This window comes from Erpetoichthys calabaricus, chromosome 6 (genome assembly GCF_900747795.2).
Source record: "Erpetoichthys calabaricus chromosome 6, fErpCal1.3, whole genome shotgun sequence".
Taxonomy (NCBI): domain Eukaryota; kingdom Metazoa; phylum Chordata; class Cladistia; order Polypteriformes; family Polypteridae; genus Erpetoichthys; species Erpetoichthys calabaricus.
In genome coordinates this window covers 49325408-49345842 of record NC_041399.2, presented here as the reverse complement: position 1 = coordinate 49345842, position 20435 = coordinate 49325408, and the positions used below count along the sequence as shown (strand labels likewise).

Below are 20435 nucleotides of genomic sequence, written 5' to 3'. Positions count from 1 at the left end.
AATAAGTTGTTTCCTTGACTGTCCACCAAATTGTTAAAGTACTGCATAAGTACTCTAAGGTTACCATAATCTGACCATAATTTTCCATCAATTTCATCACCCTCAACTGGAGTTCACAACCAAAATGGACACATTTTAAAAGCCAATTACAAACTCAAGAAACGTCAAAGTGAACAAAGATAAGTAGACATAGGTGCACACAAAAGGGCATCACATCTGAAGTGTAATGCAGCTGTGTTGTGCATTAGAGCTTCCAAAGTGAAGGTTAGTGTTTTCTAGGAAACACTGGCTGGCACTCTACAATTTGGGAGTAGCAGATCCTACTGCTGTTGGAGGAATTCAAGTACCTCCAAGTCTTGTTCCTAAGGGAACACCAGAGGCGACCGGAAAAAAAAAACAAAATCAGTACTGAGAACAGCTTTATAAACACTAATGGACTCTGGTGGTAAAACAGGATCCAAGTTCTTAGATAAAGCTTTTGATCAATTAATTTGTTGACATTTCAACACTCTGTTACAACAGGAAGTGGGTAATGACATTTAAAAGAATGCAAATACTAAAAGCTACAATGAAGGTCCAGAGTGTTGCTGGACTCGCATTAAGTTATGTAGCAAGGTGCTCAGAAACAAATGCTCTTTAGGATTAAATGGTGCTAGCTGATTGCAGTTTGGGAAAAAATCGGACAGTTCACTGACAGAAAATCCTAGACAGGGTTTGAGAAAAATCATTCTACTTCCCCAAACTTCCCTTGGAAGTCTGTTGCTAGTGATAATACCCCAGTCATTCCAGCCTAATTTAGACACCATTAAGAATCAATTGGACAAATGGAAAATCTTTATAACTAACAGATACTTTAAGGTAGCCATGACGGCACAGAAATTACAACAGGTCATTTCTGTATTTTCTCTTATCATTAGACATTTAGCAAGGAAATATGAAATGGCTATTTAACTCTTATCTTTAGGTGGTGTTAATCTTGTAACTGAAACATACTGCAAATTGTCCATTTTATGATATGATAAATATCATATGAAATGCATACTTGTATATTTTGTGAACCATATTAATCAGTGAAAACAAAACAAAATCAAAATAGCCCCTACATATCTTTCCAAAGCTAGTGTCCGTCACCAAAGATATTTATCCAATATATGAAACTGACCAGACTGAATACCGGAGTATATGCATGGTTTAGGAAATCTGGTGAGACTACTTCTTGTGGAGGGAATTTGCAGACTCTGAACAAAAGATCAAACCCTGTTTAGACTACTAACTTATCCCACCCTAACCCCCCCATAACTGAATGATAGACTGAGAACACTCATCAAGTACCTGTTCTTCTGTTTTCAAGTCCCCAAACTCCTGCATGAAAGTAGTTTCTGATGGAAATCTCTCAGGTTCTAAGAAATTCAATAAACTAAAAAGTTCTTCAACAGTGTTCTGTAGAGGAGTCCCAGTTAATAAAACTTTATGCTCCTATATATATATGTAAACAAAAGAAAAACAATTAGATCTTTTAACAATAATGTTCTGCTCAACAAACATTGCCAGGTTAGTAAAAATACTGACCAGGTCCATCATTTTAAGACCTTCTAGCAGCTTGCAATTCCTGTTCTTTAACCTATGCGCCTCATCAATTACAACACATCTCCACTGAATATTTCGCAGTTCAGGACAGTCAGTTAGTATCATTTCAAAGGTGGTGATAACAGCATGGAATTTATAAGCTCCCTTTATAATACGTCCCTACAAAGAAAACAAAATAATTAATAAAAAAAACATCAGTTTTGGATAAGCACACTCTATTACAAAGGAACAAGTATCACTGTTACCTGAGGATCTCGAAAATACATTTCATATGTCTGTATCATCCGCCGACTTCCCTGGCTTCCATGATACACTACCACATTCAGCTCTGTCCATGTGTGAAACTCCCGCTCCCAGTTAGGAATAGTGGACAGGGGGGCAATTACCAAGAAAGGGCCATGAATTCCTTTCAAGAATATTTCATATAGAAATGTGATCGACTGAATGGTCTTTCCCAAACCCATCTCATCTGCTAAAATACAGTTTCGTCTAAAATAAACAGAAAAAACTGACTTTGGAGACGAAGTGATGGAGGAAAGATGCAAGATATTCTTATTAACAGAATTTACAAACTATTAAGCTACATAAAAATACCATTATAAAATTGCTAAAACTGCTTAACACCACCATATAAATATGCTAAGTAAACAAAAACAATTAAGATTGATGTTAAAAAAAAAAAAAAACAAAACATTATCAAACACTATATACATACGCATTGTACCAGTTGAAGAGCAGCCAATTAAGCCCTTCCAGCTGATATTCCCTGAGTGCATTGCCATTTTTATATTCCCTTGAACTCTCAGATTTCTGCCAGTCACTAGAAGGTGGTCGCTCCTGTTTTTAAACATAATGGTTACTGTTAGCAGTACCAAAGACATTCTCTTTTTGAAAACACTATTTGAAAAAACAAACACATACATATAAATACATACGCACACTGTACATGCAAACACTTATTAATATGTATATATTATGTAGTGGAACTTACCACACGATTCATTTCAGGCTCCCTTCCTAACAGTTTCTCAAACTCCTCAATCTTTCCAGGCTCAATATCCTGCCTTAGTTCCCAAGTGCTGTCCTCATAAGGAAGAGAGCACCATTTCACAAGATAGTGCGTTACAGGCTACAAAGAGGAGGAAAAAAGATATTTGGGGTAAAGACTCCCTATATTTAAAAAGAAAAAAAAAAACACTTGACTAATGGTATTTTACACTTGCACAAACAGCCCATCAAAAATACATTTTGGTTCCAAGCTTAGTGATGAATTTTAAATATGCATTTACTAAAAAAGTGGACAAGTAAAAATACCTCTCCATTTTCAGTGCTATGAGAAACATCCAAGATTCTGTCCACTTCTACATAGTCTGGATTGAATGGCTCGTCATCAATCTGTATTTTAAAAGAGATCACCTTAGTGCTTTAACCAAAAATTATGCCCTGGTAAAACAAAAAAAACACTACCCAACCTATCTTCTTAGGCACATTTAGCATACCTCAGTTAAGTGGTTTGTAACACAAATGGACATTATGTATGGCAACATCCAAAGTAGTACTATCAAAGTTAAAGCATTAATTTCAGAGGTACACTTCAGTTTGTATGCCTTACTCGCACTCAGTGCTTCAATGTTCAAGTCATACATTTTCAAACTAAGGGCCGACAGACGGTGTACAGAAAGCTGCGGCAGGCCTGACAAATTTAACATTCTTGAATAAAAAAATTTTTTTTTAAAGATTCTCTTTTAATTCCTTAGATTTTAAATAAATCTACAAGTAACTGAAAATATTCCTTACTTGTTACATAAAAGTAGTCATAACTCAATGTAGTTATACACAAAAGCAATGCATAGGTCCTCAACCCATGTGGTAGAGGAACAGCTGTCAGGTGGTACACATGGTAACCAAAAAAAAAAAATTGTGATAAAAAGTGGGACCTGAAAGTTGATTACACAGTGGCAACCACCAAATCTCCACACTCAGCTGTGTTTCAATTCCACCATTCACACACTGCTGCTGCTGTGACATTTCACTCCTGTTTCTCCCAACTCTTGTCCTTTTCCAGGTTTGCTGGATGAGCAAAACTGAAGTCTTCCAATGCTCACATTGGCTTCAAGATAACACCTTCCTTTTGCTTCCTCTTCTCTTTAAGATGCTCCATGCCAGGATGAAGACTGCTTGTACAGCAAGTGCTAAGACCAGTGGCATTTTTGTGAGAGAGCATCTCAGGTGAGTAATTAACTACCGCTATTTATTGCAAAATGGATCACATCAGACTGTAGACCACTAAACACAGTTGAAGATACAGGGCCGAGAGGCAGCATTCAACGAGATCTAATAATTCTTGTACATTACATTCATACCAGATAACTGCGTCTATCAAAGATTAATATAAGAGACAAGACTTCACAGTTTGAGCAGCTAAGAAGTTTGACAGCAAAGGCATGCACGTGATATTTATGAACAACCTTGGTTAAACGTGATTATTTGAGACTAACTGAGTGACGTTATGCTCGTAATTGAAAAATATCATTTGACAGCCCTAACTTAAAGGGAAATAAATACTTAAAGGGAAATAAATCACAGATTAAGGCAGCGGTTCTCCCTTGGGGGCGTGAATGTTGCCATATGTGGCGTAATTTCGCTATTCATAGGAAAATTTTAAACTTGTAGCAGTGTATCAGCAGCAAAAAATATAGGAATACATTTTATTAAGTTTTCAAAAAAAAAAGTTAGGGGAGCGCGATTAAACTTATGAAAACTCAGGTCGCAAATACTTGAAGGTTGAGAAATGCAGGATTAAGGAATGAAAAACCACTATGGATAAATAACACTAGTCAAAGACTAGAAAAGAAGAACATATGAAGCAAACACATTCATCCAAGGGAGTCTCAACAACTTATATCAATGAAAGTTTAAGGCAAATTACTGAAAATTGTGTCCAGTGTGTGTTTTAGATCTTCCCGTTTCCACAGAATTTCCCTGTATTTATTAGAAAATTCAAGTCTTCCCAAAGAATTAAATTCGTTGCTTTAAGCACTGGGTTCATTTCTTTAACAAGCAACTAAAACAAAGACCTTTAAAATTAGATTTTCCTATTAACAGATATTTCAATCTGACTTTATTACACATTTAAATTCTTTTACAGATTGTATTTTGCTATAGCAAACCATAACATACAAATCTCCACTTTACTACAGTTACATAAATACCTAAAGCTGACTAATTCCCCATATGATACTGCAGGTCGAAAATCCCTCATCTGAAATTCCAAAATCGAAAACTTTTTCATCAACATGATGCCACAAGTAGAAAATTCCACACCAGGGGCCTCATGTATAAACGGTGCGTACGCACAGAAATGTGGCGTACGAACGTTTCCACGTTCAAATCGCGATGTATAAAACCTAAACTTGGCGTAAAGCCATGCACATTTCCATGGTAACTCATACCCTGGCGTACGCAAGTTCTCCGCTTGGTTTTGCAGACTGGCGGCACCCAGCGTCAAAGCAGTGCTACTGTTCCTGCGTGGTCACCCTTTCTTTCTTAGATCCACATTCCTGACTCGACTTTATAAATACACTGAAACTAACTGCATATTGTTTATTACTGTAATGCATCTGATTGTAATTAACCTGCAGCAATATAATGGTCCAGGGAATAACTATAGTACTCCAAATACCATAACTGCTTTAGAGTTGTAACTCTCACTGCATCTTCTTCTTTCAGCTGCTCCCGTTAAGGGTTGCCACAGCAGATCATCTTTTTACATATTACTCTCACTGCACCACTTGGAGTATTTATATCACTATATCTGAGTGGGGAATCACAGCAGCAGCTGAGCGGAAAGAGAAATATCGGTATACAGCATGAAGCAGACGCTGTCTGAGCCATGGCAAAACGCTTTAGAGACTTCCCAGTACGGACTTCGCGGTTTAGAAAAGGTTTCATCCCAAGAACTCTAAACGCACTCAATCAGTCCATCAAGTGCTCCTTGTAGAACTGTTTACTTATAAGTACAATTACCTCACTGTAAACTTGCACTAGTTATAATATTGCACAACCTGCGCCACTTTATAAAGCGCATATTTACATATGATGACGGTATTCATTTTTAAGATAAAATGCAGCAAAATATGTTGATTATATTATACAGATAAAACTAACTTCATTTAAATAATCTGTATTGTTAATAATTAAACATGTGAGGACATGGTGCCGCAGTGCTAGCTAGTTCATGGATTGTTCCTGCATTGCATTGTATTCTTGCGATGACGCGACACTGGAAAGATAGATGGATAGAATAATTAAACATGTACTACAAAGATATTTCAATGTTCCTTAAAAGTTTTGAAGAATCGGCGTTCTAAGCTTACAGATGGCTTCACGTCTATTACATAGCTGATTGTGTGGCGATTGGGTATTTGGAGAAAGTAAGGACAGGAATTGGAGGTTAGTACATTTGAAAGAGACAGTACTGCTGTGATAAATTTTTTCATTGAAGGTTGCGCATGGCGCAGCAAGCCTCTTGCGTGAGACATGAAGCAGCACTGCGCCACTGTGTTCCCATGTTTAATAACATGCTTTCATTCCTATCATCATGAAAAATATCACGTATACATCTCGGTATTTTAATTATTCAGAGAGCTGTAATATCACGAATGTAATGGATTGTGTGTCCTGTTGGAGAAAGAGAAAGCCCGTTTAAGAAGCAGGTAGTGATTCACACACAGAGCACACAGAAGATCACATATAGAACAAAGCATTTAACATCCTACTTTAGTTACAATGGGATTTGAGAAACTAGTAAATTAAACGATTTTAAGATGAAGTTTATGATGTTCTACTTTAATGGCAAAATAAACTACATGATTAAAGTGGAAATTTCGAGATTAAAGTTGACATTTCGTGCTTTTTTCCCCCACTGTGTGCCTATTTTTTTTGTCTGTACCCTAATAAGCTTTCATATGACACTCAGACGCTGGGCTACGACTCGCCTTTTCACGTGACTTTGATATGTGATTTCTTTTTTATTTCGGGCACTGTGCAACTTTGTGAACTTGAGCTTTCGAGTTTCTCCGACACTCTGTCACTCGATCAACTTCCTTTTGTTGATAATACCACTGTTTAAACCAACAAATAGTACGTTTTTCCTTTGCCTCCACTTGGTATTCACTGAAATTCTTATATTTTCCCCCGTGCTTTTCCCATTGTCTTTTCTCAGAAGGCTATTTATATTGATTTGCATATTCAAAGTGGCATAATTCTGGGAGGAGTTGGGGCGGGACACAAGGCGTGTGCACGTGCGTTACTTTTTACGCTGATCGGGATTTATGTAGTGGAAGAACGTGAAAGTTTGCGCACGTACAGATTCCTGCATCTGGATTTTTCTGTGCATAAGCACATTCCCGCTTTTGTGCTTACGCCATGTTATAGTGTGAGTTCTACGCACGGCGTTATACATGAGGCCCCAGGAGTCTCTTTTATAAACATTTCTTGGATTTGAGTGTGAAAATTTGCTTATGCCAAAAGGTGGGTGTGAATAACGTGCAGATTCAAAATGAAATTATTCTTTCAAAGCAGGAGATGGTTGGGGTGGGGAAAGAGTGCTCCCAAGAAGCATCATGCTATCAATGATTGATGGGAGGGGGATGGGGAGTACCCCATGAAGCACTGAGCACCACTAAGCAACGAAATACAGTCGAAGAGCTCTGACCACAGTGAAGCGACAACACCTGCACTCAAAACTGCTGTGCAACACCATTAAAACTACAGATGACTGCAGTGTGTTAATGAAATGTCACTACTTACAGTTAATAAAAGCAGCTTTATTTTTTACTAGATGCCCTTACTGAAATACGAGTAAGTAAATTGTTCCAGTTATATTAGGAAACTTGAACAGTGCTGCAGATTGCCTTTTTATGCTGGCAAAAAACATTTTATGTATGTACTCCCACACCATCTGAAAACTGAATGTAGGAACTCGGTTAATTACTTCCAGCACAGCAAGCATGATGAAGTGAAGGTTGGCTGAGATATTCCTGACCTGAGCCAGTACCCTGAGAAGTGACAACAGTTAGTCAGTATAAACGGATGAATAACCAAAAAAGTTCAGTGCAAATATGCAGCACTAGCCCCTTTAAAAAGGGACTAAAATAGAGTCTATACATCATATTCATTACGTTTGATATTTAATACGTTTCTCATGTCAGCAGACAATGACTCAGGGATGTGAATTATTATAAACTTAAGTCGTTGTTTAGCTGGTTTGGATGCATTTCCCTACTGGATCAAACATTTCCCCAAAGATATCTCATGTATATGGAAATATTCCAAAATCTGAATATCTGAAATAATTCTGGCCAAGGGCACTTTGACATTATGCATTATCAGGACACAGAACATGTACTTATACAAGCACAAAAACTCTGCCAACCTCACTGAGAAATTTGTTGAGGGACTGCTTGGCTTTAAACCGTTTAATCTTCTGATGAATCCTCCTGTCTTTCTCCAGTTCTTCCAAATCAGCCCATCGGCAATGAAGGTATGAACTATGGGAAGAAAAATTCACTCCTGTAAATCATTCAGTTCACAAATATCAAAGGCAACATTTCTTTAAAAGTGCAGGTAAATTTGCTTCAAAACTCATAGGTACAAAAATGACAATATGGAAATGGTTAAACAGGCTATTTTGCAGATGTGATTATACAGGGGTGGGCAAAAGTAGGTTTACAGCTGCAAGTACATGAAACAGCGTTTTTTCTTTATTAACTGAATTTTTTGCCTTTTTATTACTAAAGTGTGTTCGAGTGTACCAATCATATCCTGCATGTCTTTTTCCATATGAACAAATGTAAACCTACTTTTGCCTACCCAGTATATATTACACTCTTTGGATTTCAGACCAGGAATATATTTTAACAAATAGACAATATTCTCATAATAGATTAACTCACAAGTTTTTGAATTTGACGTAGAATTCTTCAACTTCCACTTCTCCAGACTCCATCTGAAAAAAGGCAGCACATTTTGAGGTTTACTCTTTTTAAAAAGCCATCTGTCAATTTCTGTCTGAAACTTCTTTCACTTTACTATGGGCACCGACAAGCATAGCAAAAGTATTCTTTGACATAAAGTAGTAAAATGGAATTTTCATTTAATTTCAATATTCTGAAACAAAAAAAAATACTGAAAACCTCTACCACTCTGTCCTAAATGTAAACAGTGACATGAATCATTTTAACTCCTCCTCAACCACATGCAGCTCCATTCACAATAACATGACCCAGAGGCTGGCATACTGCCAAAACCACAGTTAAGCTGACGCCAAACGTACCATTTCCTCAGGCAGCAGCCAATTTGCAGCTGTACTACTAGAAGCCGCAAGTATTATTTTTGGCTGGCCCATTTAAAACTTCTTAAGGATATCTCAAAGGAGAATCACAGAGTTTACCTTGTTTACTTGCAAACAATAAAAATTACAGTGAATTCATATGCTCTGTTTAGGAAAGCTTTTCTGGGCCATGCCGGCTCTAAACATTTTAATTTTCGTATCTTACATCTTTAAGTCAGATACCAGTACTCTAAATTAGATGTTGTGCATCAATCACTTAATTTCGCAGATAAGAAAATATTCACAATTTGCAAAAATGAAAAACCTAAAATCACAGAATGACGGGCTGGTGATGTTCTATCCTTTACATAAAACTATCAAGATGTCCTAATAATCAGAGTTTACACAGTACACTGTATATTTTACACACAATTTTAAAACTGACTATCCTACTCTGAAAAGCATTCTAGTCTCTTCTTGGAAAAACAGTTGCATATTACTAGTTCAGGCTAACATTTGTAAAATTTTGTAATTGTAGGAAAAAAAAAAAATGTGTTAGACAAGTAAGCTTGAAATTATTTCTTTAGTAACTGTTTTGAAAATAATACTAATAAATTAAATTTTAAACAGGAGTGTCGCTGCTTATCGATATTTCAGCTAGAATACTTCTCATAAATTTCAGGTGCTTTATGATTAGTATTCACCTTGAAAAATATGCAAGTAAAGCTTTACTTCAAATGTCACATACCTGTTTCTTGCCCATGCGCATGCTCATAATTTTTTCAACAACGGGTCCTTCAGTCTCAAGAGACTCCTTGGGGGGGAAAAATATATATGCTAGTAAATTTATAGATAAGCTGAGAAAAAGATAATCTAAAAACTCTTAAAAAGGTACAAATCTCCAAGAAACCAATCAACAGAAGGAGCTAGAACCATCTACCCGTTCCTCAAAGTCTGGAGTATAATTTGAGACAGCAAGTCTGATAAAGTCAGCCGAGCCTGTTAGGCCGGAGTTCTATCACATTTCATTACCCATCAAAATATCCTGCACTTCAATCAGAAACCAAGGAAATGTAGGGAAAACTGAAGGTTACAGTGGGCTTACAAACATCCAGTTTGTACCTTTAGCTTTTAGCAGCAATTTCTAATAGAATTTATTTCAATATGTTTCCCGCATTTGATATTGATTTCATATTTTGCATTTCCAATTTTGTCTATCATATTTGCAGTATATACGAGTAGTTTTACATCTGGGTGAATATTCAATGTGCTTTCACTCTTTTTTTTACTATTGGACTTCCTAAAACATTTTATGCATTACAGTGCTTTGTACAATTTTGCTATTTGTTGGAATTACTGGATATTGTTAACACTGTTAGCACCTTTTGTGTAGACATTACTTCAAGGATAAAATATTTAGATCACAGTTACAAAATATTTTAAAACTTTTTAAATTCCAAACATACCATTCATTAAGTGTTTTTGTTTTATTTTGATTTTCCCCCTTTCATATTCCCAATTAATGTCAGTTAAAGTATCAAAATCTGAGGAAGCAGGTTATTTTAGTCTGGTCATATTTTGCTTCCCTTGCCTCTGACATCTACAAAATGTGAAAGGGCAGGAGAAAAAAAAGGCAGTGCATTAATGTCACACACAATTTTTAGTTGTAATCTTTTCTGATGGTCCACCTTTAGACACCTTTTTTAGAGAGTCTAGGTAATTTAATAAGCTAGAAGTGTATAATCTACAGATGTTTTGACTGCTCTCTCTGATTCAGAGTGAAATACAATATACAATTAAAACAATATATGAGGAGGCAAAGAGTCTCAGGCCAAGAGGGTTCCATTATCATCTAAAATCTTCCAACAAACACTGATTGCATATACATATGTATATACAAACCTATTCTATATTGAAGCAAATATTATTCTTTGAACTGCCCCAATGGAAACCTCACTTTATTACATTTGTCTTATAACTCATACCTGTCTCTTAATGACTGCATTTCTCGTACCAAGCTTCAGTGCAAAATAGCAAGCACTACAAAACAGATCCATGTACAAGAAAAGTTTGCTATGGAAACTATGATAGAGAGAGGCACTGTGCCTAGGCCAATTACTAGTCTTACTCTGACAGGCTGTTATACAGTCAATGAGCAAATTAGGAAGACCTATATACCTGCTTATGGATGCAATTATCTAATAAGCCAATCAATGCATAAAACCATGCAGACACAGGTCAGGAGCTTAAGTTAATGGTCACAAATACCAAAATAGGGAAAAAATGTGATATCATTGATTTTGATTGTGGCGAGATTGCTGGTGCTAGATGGTCTAGTTTCAGTACTTCTGTAACTGTTGATATCCTGAGATTTTCAAGCACAATAGTCTTCAGAGTTTACTTAGAATGGTGTGAAACATACAAAAAAAAAAAAAAAACAAACATACAGCAAGTGGCAGTTCTGCGGCTGAAACGCCTTGATGATGAGAGAGGTCAGATTGGGTCGAGCCAACAGAAAGGTAACGGTAACTCAGATATCCACTCTGTACAACTGTGATGAGGAGAAATGCCTATCATGAACTAAAACGAGAACGAAAATCGAGTAAAAAGGAAAAAAACAGCAATAGCATTTTCATTCAATCCGGTTCAGTCATGCAGAGGGGTCGTTAGTAGGTCACCCTGAGCATTAAGTTATGCTGTGCTGTTTACTATGCGGTGATCTTGTAACTTGGGCTTAACTATAGTCACATGGCGCTTATTCCGTAAAGGAGCGTTTTTTGTTGAGCTTAGTAATAATAATATAAAATAAATGTTCACTGGCGTGTGCAGTAAATTTGTTTTTTGTAATAATTTTGATCATTTTTATGGTCAAAATCACTGAATCTACACATTCCCTGATCAAATATAGCAAAGTGAAAGGCGAGTTGCGGCAGCAACGAGACTAGACGAGCTGAGCCTCAGTTTGGACTGCACTATCCCTCACACACTGGGTTGATGCATGCAAATGGCGGTGCCTGTTGCTATCTCTCTGTATGTTGTCAATACAATGTTTGCACACGCGTTTATTATTACACCCTGACTTTCGACAGTCTGGCTAATATCTTTAATGAATGTGTGGCATATCTAGTGAAAAGGCACAAGGTGAGGCAGACAGTACTGTGCTGCACTGAAGGGGGTAGATGCGAGCGCAACAGGTGCTTGTTGATGCTGTTCTTCTACACAGAGGCTCTAGGCACCAATAAGTAAGCGATTTCAGAAAGTCAAGTGCACTGCAGCAATCCGTTTATTTTTTGTTCCGAATGACTGACAAAATGGAAGATTAAGACTTTTAAAATTAAAGGAAATTGAGGACTTTTACAAGAAAGTGATGAAGATTTTCGTGGAGAAGGATAGGTGCATGGACTTCATTTACACATAAAGACCATAAACTGTTTTCAATTTTATAAAAAATGGGATCACACTAAGAAAAAAAAATCCAATATTTAAAAACTACATTTTGACCTTGAATAAATTTTTTTTTTCCCCGTGTTATCCTTTTGTTGAAGCTTTTGTTAAAGCATCAGACTTAAAACTTAAAAACTACATATTTCAATTAAGGTCAAAATTGAAATCCTTTTTTTGTACAACACTCTATACTTTCATTTGTATTGAATGAGTGTAAATTGTGAAATTGCAACGGCAAATATAGAACACAGAGTACAGAGCAACTGTGCTTTCTCCACTCTCTCTTGCTGCTATAAATGTAATGTTCTCTTAGCCAAATGTGTCTTACCTATTTGTGTAAAGAATGTTGATGAGATATGAAACATAACCAGTAGTCAATGTGCATGCTGCCAATTGAATAGTGAATAAGCTACTCTATTGGGTTCATATATTTGTAACTCACTCAGTCAGTGCCTCTCACCAGCCATGAACCTCACTGCACGTCACTGCTTCAGAACTGCCAGCAGAAATCGTCAACATACAGTCTGCTGGCGCCAGTGGCTGAGGATCTTGTCTGTGCACCTGCATTAAAGGCGCTCGTCAAGCAAATATTTTCACAGTGTGGCTATCTGTGCAATGGACATCGTTGCAGCATGAACAAATCTCTCGAAATGTGTGCTTGTTTAAAGCTTAACAGCAACGTGCTTGCATGGACTGGTTTCTTGGGTTGAAACACTTGATCTTACTGGCTGTACTCATTAGGCCACTTAATCTGTTTGATCATTGATAGTCAAGCTGTGTGTTTAATGGCATTATGAACTGTGAGTGTATTTTGTTGACTGAAACAATTTGCATTGAAATGTGTAGGCCTGTATTTGTATAGTCTTGCAAAAGGAAGAGAGAAAAAAAAAAAAAAAAACTAGAATTGTACTATTGTGTAAAAAAGCCAGAAAAAAAATCACACTAAAATTTGGAACATGGAACTAAATAAAAATGAAAATTGTTGACTCCCCTGAAAATTAGAACGAAATAAAAATTTAATAAAATAAAAATTAAAACTACAATTAATATCAGAACTGAAATATCACTGGAGTGTATAATTTGAGCTGTTAGAACTTCACTCATTCGCTCTATTGAAGGAATATTTTGAACAATTTTGTGCACGTACAGGCATGGGTTTTGCATATCTGTATGAATGTATATATTTTAATTACTTCCAGATGCCTATTAAACAGTACATATTAAACAGATGCATATTGAATCATGTTCTACTGTATTTTTTTTATATTTGTCATTCCAATGTATGTTTCTATGAAGATGCACAACAGCTATAATGAAAAAACAGTCAACAACTAGGGGTATCTGGAAGATTGAGTAATCAAATCGACTTGTTGGTGACCACGGTCTTGAAATAAAAATTTTTGCACTGAACAAAGTAAAAACTAAACAGGCCTACAAAATACACAACAACAGTAAACAGAGCTTAAACTGGATCTACAGGTACAACTGTCAGCCTTAACAGAGACAACCCAGTAGAATTAATCCAAGAGTTGTGTAATACAATTTCAACCTTCAATAAAGAACCTTAATTTTGAACAAAGTTGGCTTTTCTCATACATTACACTATTTGTTGTTCAAAAAATGTAAGATCAACAAACAAAAAAGCTGTCTCTTAATGTCAATAAAAGTTGCCTAATTTCATTACATTTTAAAACTATAGTGTTTTCTTTTTCTAAAAAATGCAAGGCAAGGTAGCAATACAAGTTTGTTGTACTACAGCAAAACAATTCATTTTTACAAACCTGACCAAAAAAAACTCAGTTAATTTACAAAATACTAATAGGCTGGCAGCTCTCCCATTAACTAGTGAAGGACACAAAATGTGCATTTTTTACCCTCAAAGGAGGGCAGTGAGGTATCTATATTCGGCTTTTACCTAATTATTACTCCTCATGTTGTCCTAAAATTGTAAAGTTTCATAGGTGCCTCTCAAAGTGGCAACCCAAGGACCCAAAAGTGGACACCAGAGGTGAAGGATGCCACCAGGCTGAAAAAGGAGGCTTTCCGAGAATGGTTAAGCACAGGAAACTCCTAAAGCAGCAGAGAGGCACAGACAGGCCAAAAGGGCTGTGGCCTTGGCAGTTAGGGAAGCAAAATTCCAGGTGTGGGAGGAGTTCAGAGACCATGGAAAGCAACATGTCGATCAGGCCGCGAAGAGGTTCTAGCAAACCATCAGGCGACTCAGAAAGGGAAGATAGGCATTCACCCTCAGCAAGGGTGGAAAAGTGCTGATCCAGACCAAGGATATTGTCCAGCGGTGAAAGAAACACTTTGAGGGGCTCCTGAATCTGATGGACACGCCCTCTGTTAAGAAGACAGAGCCAGAAGCGGATGGGAGGACTGATGCCCTCCCAACTTATTTCTTTAAATATATTTGTACACCTTAGTGATCTGTTGTTCCTAACCATTCTAAGCGGCAATTCAATTATCCAGTAGAAAACAATGGCTCCAAATATGATTCAATTTATTTCCAAATCATCTTAAGCTTAAAAATGATTAGCACATTAAGTGAATATTCTAATCCTGGCAATTAATTCAATAATAGTCTTCAATTGACAAAATTAATTTCAGAAATGTAACCATAAAGCTAGGAAAAATTCTACTAATAAATTTTGCTTAACTATTTAATAAGCTAAACTGAGATGCATTGTATTAAAATAAAGATATTCTAAACCAGTAGTATCTAGTATTGACTGAAATCCACTGGTTAAGAATGTATAATTATACAAACTGGACAAAATCACAGTAATTTCTTAATACAACACCTAAAAACAGAGGATTTCAAGTTTTGCTTATTTATACAAAAATCATGGACACCAAGTCCTCCAAATTCAGACTCCTGGAAGGCTACATTTCTGATGTAACAGACTAATCCAAAACTTGAGCTCCCTGCAGAGAGGGGGAAAAAACCCTGTAAAAAAATCTCTGTACAACACAAGACGATACAAGAACACAAGACATTTAACAAACCAGTTGAGACCATTCAGGCAATCAAGCTTTCTTGGTTAGCTAATAGCTAAGCTGCTCAAATACTGTTCGTGTCATTAAAAGAAAAATAAAGGACACAAGTTGATTAGTTTGAATTATACAGTAATGTATAACAATTAAACAGTGCTGCCACAGATTAGCTGAGTAATATAAAACAATACCATTAACACATAACGGAAGCACTTTTCTTAAACCCTAGTTAATTGTTTTCTTCTTGCTAGTTTACCCATACCACAATTTTGCAAAGGATATCATGGTAATTTTGTGAAAACGGTAACATTCTCATCGCTTTCAAACACATATAAATTTCCAAAAATACATATTTTTAAGTTTATATGTTAAGAGTCCCAATTGCAGGATGAGATAGTCATTGTGCAAGAAAACAACAAGTGGGTTAGATCTATTTTTACAAAAAAGAAAAAGAAAAAAATACTGGCATACAGTCTGACCTAAAAGGTTGTACATTAATATTACTATGTTACTTTAGCAGACTGAAAAAGAATCCAGATGTAGAAATATAGTATGTAAACAATTATTCAATACTTGTATACTGTCGTAAGAATTATATAACATTTGCAAATGTTCCAGATGCACATTAATAAACATGGAGTGTTTGTAAAACAATCATTCTACTGAAGTATCACAATTTTTAATGCCTACGTAACTTTATTTTCAATGCTGACCTGCTGCTCTGACTGTGAAGCATTTGATGGAGATTTCCTTCCAGCAGCATCAGCATCATCTGCCTCATCTTCAGAGATCTTGAACTCCAGATCCTCTGTGTATCTCTTCCTCTTAACTTGCCGGCTTGAGCGCCTCTTCTGTTTGATTAAGGGGAAAAAAAAAGGGGGGGTGGGAGGTTTAATATTTAGTCAGACTAATATCCTGAATGCATTACTTACATTTTTTGAAAGTTAGAATGAGGACACAATAAGTGTACAACATTGTCTGCACCCAGTAAAGGTGGCAGACAACATAAGGATAATTACGTTTACACAGCACTTTAAAAGAAAAATTACACTTTGTTTAAAGCTGTGTATCCACTACATTAAAAGTAAAGGAAACAACACAATTACTTTAATTCAAAACCACAAAGAATGTTAAATGTCTAAAATAATACTCCTATAACTGCATCCACGTGTCTGAAAGGAGGAACTCCTTCCACTGGAGCTAACCCTTAACAGAAGATAGTTCAGGAATTAACACAACAGCATTGTATGCTAAACTATGAATATAAAGTTCAATTTAAAGGTATGTTAAACTGTTAGAGGAGGATAAGGCCAAAAGAGTGAACTGGAACTAAACTTTGACCTTGGCACATTTGAGATACTTTTTATTTTGAATTTTTCAAACAAAGATTCACATATACATCCACACCAATCCCTGGGTAATTTACACAAATCCTTAACCCCAGCCTTGTATTTGTAACCCAAATACAAACGCTCATGCTTGTGAAGAACACTTCATTGGGTCCCCAAAGGCAGCAATGACAGTGATTTCCCAATGTTTGAAACTTACCAATAACAGGTTCTAGGGAATAACCCAGTTCTGTCATTTGCCTTTATTCCCCACAGTCAGTAAGATTAAGTATCTTTACCTGAACACCAGAATCATCCTCCTCCTCTGGTGAGGGAGGTGGCGTTTTTTCCAGGTCTGAGTTGTCAGAGGACTCTCTTTTGCGTTTCCCATCCTTTTTCTTTGTAGTGCTTGCCTCTTGATCCGATTTCTTGACACTGAAATTAACAATAAACTTTGCATGAACTAAATGTACGAAAAAAGATTTTTGGCAGAGAACTAAAGAAAAGAAAGCTTCTATTTTAGTATCATTTACTAGCATCTTGTAGCACCTCTTGCAGAAACATTTTAAACAGACGGCAAGCTATTTATTTTTAATATTGAACTTGCTGTAATTTTACTTGGACTGTCAAGTATTATGCTGACTTCCTAATGTAGGTATTACTTTTGCAGTTGTGAGATCTGCTCTTCAAACATGATTTTGTTCTAAAAGCACCAGAAAAACTGACAAAATAAACAGCACTTTGTACAACACAACACTTTACATAGCAAACCAATGTCGTCTTGAAATACACTTTGGGTTTGAAGGGTGTTATGGGTTTGTTGTAAAAGTACACTGAAACAAGTATGGACATTCATTATGTTCAGGTATGCTGTAAGACAATGTTACACTTATGATTGTTATTAGAGTGAAGCAAATTAGCTCAGAAATTACCAGATATAGTCGATTGAAAGTGACCCCGCAGACACCTTTAGTGCTCATAAAGCTAAACAAAAGGATAGGTTGATAGCAGCAAATCATAGATCTTCATAAAGCCAGGTGAAAAATCCACATATTGTGTCATAGGCTAGCTACACATGTTCATGTGAAGTGATAATGCCTGCTATAGATTAAACCGATTTTAAAAAATTCTTATTGGTACACAGCAGGAAAGGTCAAATATGTTGGGAGTCATGCAGTTAAGTACCAATGTTTACCATAGATGGACGCTTCTGCTACATGTAAAGATAGCCTGACTGCAAAATAAACACAGAAGAGATATGGATAATCATACAGCCTTTTGTGGTCTGTCTGCCTACCTACTGGCATTTTTTTAAAACAGAGTAAAGATGGCAGTGTATATATAGGCAACAGACAATGTAAGGGCTGTTAACCCAGAACATGCCACAGAAATTGCAGCATTTCACACTGCCTAATTTTTGGGAGGAAACCAATTCCTGTGGTTAATGGAATAGGCCATTAGACTCTCTCTTATTCCTATTACGATCTTGATGCTGTAGAAATTTCTACCAAAGTACAGAAATTAGGCACCTGAACATATTTCTTTTTTAAAAGATACAAAAAACACAGGTGATAGTGGAAAAACAGGTCAGCCTTTTAAATATTTTCTACCACATTATTTGTGACCCTTTCATCATGAAAGGGAAAGACAAATAAACAAGCGCGTGAATGATTATAAAACTGAACCAAATCCTGTCCACTAAGCGCCATTGCATCATTTTAAATTTCTAACATAAGGAAGCACAAACAATGAGTTGAGTCATTGCAACTACGCAAGAATCATTCAACTAACACCAACATCAAATGATATCAAGTGTCTGCTTGCTTCTGGGGACATTTAGATGCCAAAGACAATTCACTCCACTCTATATCCTGTGGGCTATTTCAAGCCTGGAGAAGCAGGCACACAGTTCTTAGGGCCCTATGATTTCCGTGATGCGGAAAACACGGACAAAAATCACAGAATTAAAGCATAAAAACTAATTTTACATTTAAAATGGAAATGTGCGGAGTTTAGAGACTGAAGGGGTGACTGTTACTAAATTTCCCAATAAAATAAACGATTGAATAATCTGTAGTTTTATCATTCAGATACTATTTTCTAGTTGGTTATTTTTCAAGTGAACGCAATTCGTAGAAATTCATTCGTGCTTTTATCTGTTTGTACGTACGCATGTTTCCTGTATGTTTTCTCTTTAAGGTACGCAAATTAGCTAGCTGCACAAGAAAAATGTCGACGCGTGCAGTTTCAGATACCCTAACTACATAGAAAAAAAACTAAGACACACAAGCTTAACTGCAAAATTAAGGGCACAACAGTATCCCGGCGACTTTTACAAACAAATCTGGACAACTTTTCTGCAAAAGATCAAATCTAAAACCCATCTAAAGTACAAGGAGAAATTAAGATCAAAAAGTGTTCTTCAGGTAACAATAGAGGAAATAACAATCGTCAAATGCAAGACGCCAGTTTGTGGAGGTCTTTGTGGCCATGCGAGACAGACATACCACTTGAAAAAATTAAAAAGATGCGTGTCCTTTCTTTATTAAGCATTGTAAACAAGGAGGCATGCTGCCAGAAAATGAGAGCAGCCTTCTTCAAACTCATTTGCGCCGCGTCTTTGCGCAACATATGGACGCCGTACTACGCAAGATTCGTGGCAATAAAATTTATATTGTAGATGATGAAACCACTGACAGCAGAGACCACAAAGTTCTTAACATAGTCATAGGTGAGTAAATGTTTAGCTGCATGGTAATTCTTTTATGCAGGCAGTTCTAATTGTACATGAAATTATATTTAACTGACATTAACAGTCTTTCCCATAGAAAATGTTATTAGTGAACAGCACTGGTTGTTAACGGGTTCCCTTTTAAAAATTAACAACGATGTTTCTGGATTTAATAAATGTTTTGCCTCGCGGTGATGAAGAATGCAAGGTCCACATTTGACTCTTCCGTTATTAACTCAGCACCTAGAAACCTGGGTGGAAGAGCAAGCTTCTCCTCAGTGGCAACATGCCCTTAAAAGGAGGGGTCTCTATTTTTCTTTTTTAATTCCCTAATTTAGCGTCTTGGAGGTTAGTTTGCTTTGTAATTATTTTAAAATACGCAGTAGATGAAGCTACAGATGTAATGATGCACGTTTTTAATCTGTAAACATTTAAGGTTTAAGAATCATTAGAAATAATTTAAATAATTATAATTACAGGTAGTGAAGACAAGTATTTTTTGGAAGATGTTATCTTTATGGAGAGCTGCAACTTTTCCACCTTTTCACAGGCAGAACTTCACTTCCTTCACAACAACCAGCTGAATCTTAATGACATTTTAGCAGTGCTTACAGACAATGCATCTGAAAGCATACCAGGAAGTCTTAAAAGGGGTTATGCCTAACAGTGTACATTCAACCTGACTCTGTCATCAGTTTGGTGGGACAGACCTGGCAGCACTATAAATACTTTAGTGAGGCTGCACCAGTAGTGATGTGGGCAAAGTTTGCCTTCTTCAAGAAGCCCGCCAGGAACCACCGAGGAAGGAAACACCAGGTGGAATAGCTGATTTGAATCAGCAGGGTAACTCGCTGAATACATTCACCTCTACAAAAAGTTTGACTGAACACATCAGCTCAACAACATTTATTTATATATAGCACATTTTCATACAAAAAAGTAGCTCAAAGTGCTTTACATAATGAAGAAAAATAAAAGACAAAATAAGAAATTAAAATGAGACAACATTAGTTAA

At 36.4% G+C, this 20435-nt stretch overlaps 1 protein-coding gene across 3 annotated transcripts in view; it reads right to left on the bottom strand.

Moving 5' to 3' along the window:
• chd7 (chromodomain helicase DNA binding protein 7) overlaps positions 1-20435 on the bottom strand; it is a 207707-nt gene that overhangs the window by 42873 nt on the left and 144399 nt on the right. For all 3 annotated transcript variants that reach the window (XM_051929384.1, XM_028803566.2, XM_051929383.1), the window contains exons 3-13: positions 16989-17124; positions 16075-16212; positions 9669-9734; positions 8544-8596; positions 8024-8138; positions 2902-2982; positions 2579-2716; positions 2303-2424; positions 1833-2076; positions 1570-1746; positions 1333-1476 (exon numbers count right to left, since the gene is read on the bottom strand). In XM_051929384.1, the coding sequence (XP_051785344.1) occupies positions 1333-1476; positions 1570-1746; positions 1833-2076; positions 2303-2424; positions 2579-2716; positions 2902-2982; positions 8024-8138; positions 8544-8596; positions 9669-9734; positions 16075-16212; positions 16989-17124 (1414 nt within the window). The remainder of the gene's footprint in view (positions 1-1332; positions 1477-1569; positions 1747-1832; positions 2077-2302; positions 2425-2578; positions 2717-2901; positions 2983-8023; positions 8139-8543; positions 8597-9668; positions 9735-16074; positions 16213-16988; positions 17125-20435) is intronic.